General features: G+C 37.3%; 1 protein-coding gene across 1 annotated transcript in view; it reads left to right on the top strand.

Moving 5' to 3' along the window:
* Positions 1-5,970, top strand: part of CADM2 (cell adhesion molecule 2) — a 245,512-nt gene extending 239,542 nt beyond the window's left edge. Inside the window, exons 11-12 of the mRNA XM_029961467.1 lie at positions 2,045-2,170; positions 3,754-5,970. Coding sequence (XP_029817327.1) covers positions 2,045-2,170; positions 3,754-3,872 — 245 coding nt within the window. The 3' untranslated portion in view covers positions 3,873-5,970. The remainder of the gene's footprint in view (positions 1-2,044; positions 2,171-3,753) is intronic.
* The last annotated feature ends 4,192 nt before the right edge of the window (positions 5,971-10,162 follow it).

Below are 10,162 nucleotides of genomic sequence, written 5' to 3' on the forward strand. Positions count from 1 at the left end.
TTATGTACACTTGTATGTTTGTAGATCATAGAATGGAAGGAATCATAGTTGGAAGGGACCTTAAAGAAATGGCTTGAGTCTGAAGGGACCTTAAAGATCATCTAGCTCCATGGGCAGGGACACCTTCCTCTAGACCAGGTTGCATAAAGCCCCATCCATCTTGGCTTTGAACACTTTCAAGGATGGGGCATCCTCAGCTTCTCTGGGCAACCTCTTCCAGTGCCTCGCCACCCTCACAGTAAAGAATTTTTTCCTAATATCTAATTTAAAATTAATATCTCTCAGTTTAAAGCCATTTCCCCTTGTCATATCATTACATCCCCTTGTAAATAGTCCCTCTCCATCTTTCTCATAGGCTCCCTTCAGGTAATGGAAGGCCCCAATTATGTCACCCTGAAGCCTTCTCTTCTCCAGGCTGCATAATACTAATTCTCTCAGCCTTTCCTCATAGGAGAGGTGCTCCATGCCTCTATTAATGTTGGTGGCCCTCCTATGGAGTCGCTCCAACAGGTCCATGTCCTTCCTGTGCAGGGGACCCCAGAGCTGGAGGCAGCACTGCAGGTGGGATCTCCCCAGAGCAGAGCAGAGGGGCACAATCCCCTCCCTCACCTCCTGCCCACACTGTGGCATCAGCCCAGGATGCAATTGGCTTTCTGGACTGCCAGCAAACATGGCACACCCACGTCCTTCTCAGAAGGGCTGCTCTTGATCTGTTCATCTTCCAGCCTCTGTTGACACCGGGGGGTTGCCCCTACCCGGGTGCTGGACCTCGCACTTGGCATTGTTAAACCTCATGAGATTCCCACATCAGACGTACCCATACGTTCTGCTGCTGCACAGTGATCATGGTCAGCAGACTGTGATTATATTATTAAGGAATCACACTGCCCCAGCAGTATCACAGGCCCTTCTAATCATCTTCACGGACTCGCCCTCTTTTCTGTGTAAATATATTTCCTGCCTTTCCCTTTTGCAAAGCAAAGAAGTTGTTTGCAAACTATTTGTGGGCTATAAACAGCTCATACAAGGGAAATGCCCTTGAAGCAGTGAGAGTGGACTGATTGCAGCATACAGTACATGCTAATAGCATCTTCAGACAATTACTATTACTTCATAGCAGAGGCGCTTTCATTATAATAGAAATCTTACCATGATCCTTAGATTGAATTTTCACCTTCTTCTGCATATATCTGGTGTGTCAACAGTAACAGGTTGCTGGTTCATTGTTGAAAAGCTCCACTAAATAGTGCCATTTCCCATGATTGCTTCTTTGCAACTTTTGTGAAGCATCAGGCAATGTAACAGGCTCATGAGCAGCACAGAAAGCTTGAATCTGACAGTATTCCTAGAGCTCTGAACAGAGTTAGTAAAATGAGCCTGCTAATACATGGTTATATCTATTGCAGGCTTACTCACATTGGGTATTAATCGAGCAGTCGTAGTAAGTTCACAAACTGACACTTGAGACTGAATGATGATCCTTTAGGTTGCCTGATACCTTTATCTGACCAAATTCATGCAGACTCAGCCATGTGCAGAGGAACTTGGCACGGCTGCACTTTATCTACCTTTTTATTTCTGGTGCAATAGGATAGGAATGGAGAGCAAAGAATATATAAGGATTCCCCACTGAGAATCAATTCTATAAATTATGTATTATGCAGACACTATTCTGCTGATGCTATCCAATCTCCAATTCTCAGTTCCTTGTTTTTTCTTCTATAAATAGCTATGGCCAGGTTTTCAGTTGTAAAATGATGAGGACAAAACTAGAAACCTTTCCCATTTAATAACCTCTGCCAAAAGAAGAATAAGGTAATATTTTTTGTAACAGTGATGTCCTCAGGGTTTTAACAATCTGGGAATACAAGCAGCACTGTGTTGTTGATAAGTTACTGGGGGTAAAAGTGGGAATAACCATGCTGAATATTAAAGAAGGCAATGCCCTATTTTCAGGATGATCAGTATAAATCTTGGTATTCTGAATTTTCCCGTCATATTTTGTCTGTGTAGGACCACTCTTGCTTTTTGTTTCTCCCTCTAGATCCAAACGCTCTGGCTGGACAGACCGGACCTGACCACGCTCTTATAGGAGGAATAGTGGCTGTAGTTGTCTTTGTAACACTATGTTCTATAATTCTCCTTGGTCGATACCTGGCAAGACATAAAGGTAGGACGGATTTAGCGGAAGTTCCGTCACTTTTGGAAGCGTGGCACGAATTCAGTGGGAATTCATGTGCCATTCCCTTTCGCCTTTCCCCATCTGCTAAATGGGCTGAATAAAAGAGCTTAGTCCACAGTCCAGTTGCAAATGCAGCCCCTGTGAATTTTGACCAGTTTTCCAGTGGCTAAGGCAGAGGACACGTCATCTTATAAGTCAGTTATTTAGAGAGACTAAGAGGTAAGATTGCCCCTTGGTTTTGGCCCTTAACCTGGACACTTGACTACATGATCTCATAGTTTTATATAGCAGTTCTCAAAATATATATATATATATCAAGTGAACAAGACTTTTAATACATTTTATTGATATTTTAAGCGTGTATTCAAAAGATAATATTAGAGACCGGTGGCAAATTTTCAAATCAGTTTACCAAGGATCCCTCTGGAATAAGGGGTTAATTCCTGGGGCAAGCTTTACTTTATTCAGTGATTTCACCTTAATAATTCTGCTCTTTTCGTTTTCAGTCCCCTCTGCCCTTAGAGATAGCAGGGATGGGGTGACACTGATTTCTGACTTCTCTATGATTTGATTTTGACCTAGTTAATTCCAAAATCATTTCTTGAGATTTTACCTCTGCGTGTCTCGTAGACCTGTTGTTAAAAATAGGTTGATTCCATGCCACTCCCCTCAAAAGAATTTTAAAAAGGAATGAAGAGAGGATGAGTGTTGGTATTAATTCATTAAGCCTCATGTTAGATAATCATATGCCTAGCAAACATAAGCTCATAAAAACATCTTTTTAATTTGATTGGACCGTTGAGGGAAAACCAAGATTTTTTTTTTTCAATGAGCCAATGAAAGTGTGTCTCTTTTGTTTTACTTTTCTGAATGAACAGTTTTACTTCTTATGCCAACATAAATTTCCCTTTTCACAAAGGGAAATTTGATTATTGTACACAATTCTTTTTATTCATATCCAGAGCATAAAAATAGCTGTGATAGTATAATGTGAGATGGTTCAGTTTATAAAACTGCCTCAATTTTGTAATTCTTGGAAACTACTATGATACAATTCTGTAAAATTAAAGCATAGATATGATCAAGAAAGAACAGAAATACAAATAATCAGTGGCCATTAAAATAAAATAAAAAACCAAATACGTTTTTGAATATCTAAGTCTTCAAAGTTAGTTTGGTTTTGATGGGTAATTACTCCATGAAATAACCAAAGTTTTATCACTTGTTCTAGAACTGCAAAATATATTGCATATTACTGCAGTTAGATAAAGTGGATTTTTATTAAAATATTTCCTTAATTTATTGTGGATATAACTTCCTTAATATTGTGAATATAACAGAGTTTGTGTATGTGCATTAGCAGTATAAAAAGTGTAAGTATTTCTTAGGCAGATGAGAAAGCTGAGCATACCTTTATGATGCATACTAAAACTGTGTAAAAATATTTGTCCATTCATGAAATAATCGGAGCATTGTTAGAAATGTACTTCCTATAACGCAGCATAAAGCTAAAAAGAAAACCCTAATCTTTCTTCTTTTTTTTTTCTTTCCTGTTGTACTGATTTCTCTAGGAACATATTTAACAAATGAAGCAAAAGGAGCTGAAGATGCACCTGATGCCGACACAGCCATTATCAATGCAGAAGGCAGCCAAGTCAATGCAGAGGAGAAAAAAGAGTATTTCATTTAGATGCAGAGCTAGAATCTTGGAGTTTTACTTATCAGGCTGACTGCTGGAGAAAACTGGCTATCATTTCTCAGAATTCCTTTCTGCCATCTTCTGCTATCTTTATTAACTCGCATACCTGCTATAAGTAGCCAGTTTATGCCAACAATCAGCTGTTGACATCATCATTCTATAATTACAGTATCATGCGTAAAACAGGACATTTCTTATTGCCTAAAAATCATATCCACTGCTCTCTTAACATACAGTGCTTGAATATACAGCCTTAACAATGTTAATCATCATCTTAATCCAAGTTTTCTACATTTTTAAATGTTACGCAGCTTTCTTTTTCGGTTTTCTTTTATCATGTCCCTACTAGTATGTCATAGAACAAAATTCATAACGAATGCTATTAGGTAAGGTCCTAATTTACTTACAGAAAATGTTAAGTCTAAGATTAGAGGTTTACAAAGAATGTTTTATACATGTCTATCTATAATTCGAAAAGCAACTTGTTTTTGGAACATTTGCCCTTGGAAACACAGATTGAAATCTGTTTAGTATAGTTTCCTTTATGTTTGGATTCGGTGGAAAAAACAGATCAGTCCAGTGAATTTTTTGTTTTGTTTTGCTTTTTTTTGTTATGATTTAAGTGGTACCTTGATAACAATGCCATGTTTCAGTGGTGAAAACATGCTGAATAGCTATACAGATTCTGCAAAGTTAGATAATAGTGCTTTATTTGAAACAATTTGTCCTACCCTTTTACTGGCTTTTGGAATCACGAAGATTAGAGAATTTTCTGAGTAATTTATGTTTTTATAATTTATTTGCTAAACATGAACTCACCTGCCTACTCAAATTTGAAGTGTTCATGGGACACAACTGCAAGGCATTTTAGTATCTGTATATAGTGCATATAATAAATTCAATTAAACATTATTTGATACATATTCAACTTTTTTTGGCAGTAGCTGTCAGTCACAAGTAAGCATTTTCTAATGTCCATTATATCCCTTTAGATATGACTCAAATCAATATTCTGAGTAGATAACATGTGTTAGTATTTTTTTTGTCTGTATGTCCTAGCACTGTTCAGCAGCAAACTTTTCTAGTTCTTGTTAATTTTTTCTTTGTTATACAATGGAAGCACAATGTTATATGGAAAGGTAGTTTTAAGCTAACAACCAGTGCACAGCCTCAGGTTTTAAATTACAACCACATTTGATTACTATCCTTAAAAAATACTATTGAGTTGCTAAAATTCTCAATTTTTAATTTGGCAGTTCCAGAGCTGCTTCTCTATGTTGGTTTGCCAAAAAAAAAAAAAAAAAAAATTAAAAAAAAAAAAAGGGAAAAAAAAAAGAAAAATAGAAGTGTTAAAACAAAAGATATATGTTTTGTGTATACAGTAAATGGACTAATTCTTTATATTAAATTCCTGTCTATGCATTTTGTGAGGTACAAACTTATGTCACCGTGAATGATAGAGAATTCCTGCCATGCTTTTAGCTCCACAGTGAAAGTCTCTGTTTGGATTATTTCTGAAATTTTTTTGTGTAATTGACAGCTGAAAAATCACATGCTCTTAAATATGACAACAAAACACTGTAAGCCCATTGGCTTATTTCCTCTTCCAATGAAATGAAAAGGTTGCCATAACAGCTCTTGGGAACGATTCTACACTGGAGAACGTGAGTTAGCCTAGTTGGAGCTTGTTTTGCTCCTACCTTCTGCACCTTTGTCGAAAGAGTATTTCTCTCTGGTTGCTGTAATTTTGTGAAGCATAAAAGCATGATGGTCTGCTGTAAAGGACTTTCTCCTGGGATTTTATTTTTGTGTGGGGAAGGGAGAGTTTGAAGTACGACATCATGTAGTATGGTAAAATGGAAGATAAAGGTGCTGTGTCAGATTATTTATCAGAAGAATATAAACCTTTTAAGGACAATATTAGAGTATTTTAATTGTTTTTGTTGAAGCATTTATCTTGTTAATTTCTAAGAAAAAAAGGTGACGTCAATCAAAGCAGCACTTTTTTTCAAAATATACAGACATAAATAATATGATGTGGTTGAGTGTTAACATAATAAATCATATACAGTATGACATTTTAAAGAAATAAGTCTGCATTGATGTGATTGCATGCTTGTTTTTACAGTTCACTCCATACCCATCTGTGGAAAAATGCAATAATATGTTAATATAATATGGTAGTTTGAGAGAACCAGGTAGGTGCTACTAGACACATTGAGAACTAGTATAGGTTTACAAGATATTCATGTCTTTCGAAACATACACATGTGAAAGGCTGGCAAAGGAAGTTATTCAGTTTAATACCAAAAATATGGGTTCTTGTCACAGCAGTAAGTTACATTAGCTACAGTACAGTACCACTTACAACAAATTTTTATTTCAGGACCTGGGGCCCAGTCCAACTAAGCTTTTAAGCACATAGCTTTGGGCATCAGAGAAGTTCCATTGGAGTATAAGGCACTATTCATATGCTTAAAAAATAAGTGCTTCCCTGGATGAGAGCCTTATTTGCTCGAGTGGAATTCCCCACCTGCGTGGTGTTTACGACTTTTTGCATTCTTCCTAACTCCAGCTTGTTGGAATAGCAGGATTGCTACTTGAACCATTACACTGCCAAGGTCGGGTAGGACCTTCCAAAGGAGAATTGGCCTCGTGGTAACAATTTCAAACCATTTTCTCTGGTGGCATAGAAACAGCATTTCAACTTGGCAAAAAAAAAGACATACAAATTGTACTGATACAAATTGTACTGTTAAAATAGTTTTTTTTTTTTTTCATTGGCTTTCAATTAAAACTTCTCACATGTGCTCATTTTTAACACAGCTGATCTTCCGTTATCTTGCACCTGGTGATGTCCCTTGCATCTGTGCACAGCACAGGTGTGAGAAACCCCACACAGAGCATTCTACCTGGGTAGCACTTTGCAGGCCTGTCTGGTTTTCACGGGTTGAAATTACCACACTAGGTGTAAAGAGGCATCCCCCTCTTTTCTGTAAGCAGAATCATGGCTCAGCATGGTTCAACTCAATCACATTAAGTAGGCCAAAAGCCAGTTGTCCATTCCCTTTGTCCAAGTTCCCATTCTGAAAAATTGCTTTTCCTACGGCGTGAGGTGCCCATGGAGCGTGTAAAACGGAGGCTCCGAATGGGAACCACCTTTGTTATGATGTAGGTGACATCCTCTCCCACACTTTACTTGCAGAGTAGTTTTCTCAAGACCAGGTAGCTAGTTTCTGCCAGTGTACTGTTTACAGTGTCGATTGCTGATTATTTTTAAACTTTTTGATGTAGATTTTATTTTTTTTTTTTTAAACGCTTCAAGAACATTCTCATGTTTTGATCAAGAAAGCGGTGCATCAGAAGACAAGGGGTGCATCATCCCACTCTTTTAGTGTCATCTGACAAACCAAGAGACAGTTTAAGGAACCTGATGTTTAACTTGAGGCTCAGAGTTTAAGCTAGAACACTTCAAAAAGTTTCCACATTTACTTAAGGACGGTTCGTCTTGCACTGAGACTCCCTCTGTAAAGGAATACATGAAGAAAACCAACTTTTCTAAGTAAGACATGAAAGTTAACATCTTGTGTATTTTCATTGCAGTATAATATATATATATATATATATACAACTATTCCAATGAAAAGAAAGGACAGAATCATCTGTAATTATGTAATTCATGATTGTAACAGCACTGAAGTTACCATGTACGCACATGTACAGTAGCTATTTCAACAGTTACAGTGTAGTTACATGTAATTCCCTGTAACATAGCAGTTATAGTGTAATTTAGTGCCACTTATTGTAAAGTGTTACCAAAAGGAAAATGGAGTTCTTACCTTTACAATTCCGTTCAAATTAAAGGTAAGTTTGTTAAATTAGCACCGTAAATCTGATGTTGCATTTCTTAATGAAGGAGGTGATTTAAAACTTCATGTTCACACTGCAGCTTCCCCCACCGCTTACCCAGACTCCTCCAAATGTCTATTCTCTACACTCCTAGGAACTGGTAATCTGTGATGAACATACCAAAAATCCCAGCTACTTCAACTTTAATTTAATAAGCTGTCTAATGGAGAAAAACAAACAACAGCAAAAAATAACGAGTAATGCTTTTTATTAAGTGGCACAAAGTACACACTAAAAACTATGCAAAAATATAGGTAAATACAGTGTACTTACATGTAAGTATCTTGTACTTGCTGTGTATGGATATTGGAAAACCGTGTAATTATAATATGCATTTTGATTATTTCAGGCAGGGGGTGACCCCTAACAGTCACAAGGAAGAAGTGGAAGGTACATATACAAGCAGTGGATATCCTAATGCAATATGTGTAATTCCTCTACTTGCAATGACAACTAATTTATAAAAATGCTCATACCAGTCCTCATTCTCACTAGCTTTGCTTTCCATTTCTTGGAGGCTCATTAAATATCACTGAAACACCTTTAGGCAAAGTAAGACACTGACTCCGCTAATGGCTTGGCTGCCAGCACTCTGTCTGGCAACACTGTTCTGTAATCTTATTTCTGGCTCAACAGCACAAGTTTCCTCTTTTTTTCTGTCCTCAAGGGAACCTAGTATGTTAAGATGCTGAAATATGCTGCCATATGCCCTGGTATTTTTAGCATGAACAACAGAGAAAGAGAGAGAGAAAGAGAGAGAGAGCTGCATTCTTCTGACCCCTATTTTGCTGAATCACCTCACCTGGAATTTCCACTACTTTCCCAGTAACCCCAGGTAATGTTAAATTGTAAGTACAAAATGCTTCCATTAAAGTACAGAGGATGCCTTTAATTACAAAGCTAACATTTTGTAAACATGAAGTTTTGTATTACAGAGCTTTTTGCTTCTTGACACTTTTCCATCATACCCTTCCAGAAGAAATGCACTGAAAGAGAGATAACATAGAATATCAAATGAAGAAAAGAATATTGTAAGCCTTCTTGTGGTTGCCATTGCTATAACCCTCCTTTGTGTCCTGTGTAACAGGCAAATACATGTATTTAGAAACTGCCATTAGCATCATTCCACACTATACTGTTCCTAGAATATGACATCTACCTCTTAGTCTAAATACTAGCTATGAGAGATTTGTATACATTTTAAAAACTACTAGAATCTTTGGTTTAGTCTTGAAATGATATCACTGTATTATTTTTTTTCTGTTAAAACTAGAAAAAAGTATTGCCTGGGTTCATAATTCTTGCCCTGTTCTTGACTAATTTTGGGATAGTTTGAGCTTTTAGCAGGGCATAAAGACACAGCCTCAGCTGGTATAAATCAGCTTCACTCTGTTGCCTTAAATGTGGGCCAATTTACACTGGCTGGGGATTCATCCCAAACAGCTTAAAAATAAACTGCTATAACACATCAATATTTAGTCAGCACTAGATAATGATGTGCAATCCAACTGCAACACAGCTCTTACCAGTAAGGCGTGCAGGTACGAAGAGAAACTTTTAAAAGCACATGCAAGCTTTTGAATTAAATATGCAATATCAATACTGTTTAGATATCCTGACTTGTCTCTTACTTATTTAAGCATAATATTGCCAGGGCATGTTTACATTAAAAACACTCAATGCGTGGGGAACAGAGAAGGACTCTTGCAAACGATAGGAGAAAATTAAATGGATAGAGCAGCCTTTGATGTCAACAGAGCAGAGTAGAAACTCTTTTCAAGAGTAGGACTTCCTGCTTGGTTTTTCAGAGTGGACCTTATGCATTAATAGAAACTAGCACAGTTCCTTCTTGCTATCGAGGAATCTAACCCAGCACTCTGCACTTCTTTTAACTCAGGAGAAAATAAGGGTACAAACATGGTTTAACAGCACACTTCTGTATCACTCCACATCCTCAGGATGCTCCAAGCCTTGTGCGCTTCCAGCAGCCCTTAAGGGAATTCTTCCAGCATCTAGGAATCATCTTGTTGTCAAGCTGTGTTCATTTTCTTCAGCAATGTTTAATGTACTCACAACCAGACAGAAGGTGTGAAGCCAATATGATGACTTTACAGTACTAGGGGCTTCCAGAGCCTTGCAGTAGATGGGAAAAAAAAAATAAAAAAAATTCTTTGTGGCTTCTGTGTTTACTGTAGATCTGCCCTCCACATTTATTCTCTGCTGGGCTAAAAGCAGCGATCTAATTGGAAAGGAGGGAGGGAAAAAAATAAAAGTGTCTCCTCTAAAAGCAGCAATCTGAGCTACTATTAAAGAAAAGTTCAAGGATTTTTGTTGCTTCTGTTTTTTAAGATTTCAGGTGCAAAGCCAAGCCT

The sequence above is a fragment of the Manacus vitellinus genome, unplaced genomic scaffold (genome assembly GCF_001715985.3).
Source record: "Manacus vitellinus isolate BGI_N305 unplaced genomic scaffold, ASM171598v3 scaffold_35_pilon, whole genome shotgun sequence".
NCBI classification, from domain to species: domain Eukaryota; kingdom Metazoa; phylum Chordata; class Aves; order Passeriformes; family Pipridae; genus Manacus; species Manacus vitellinus.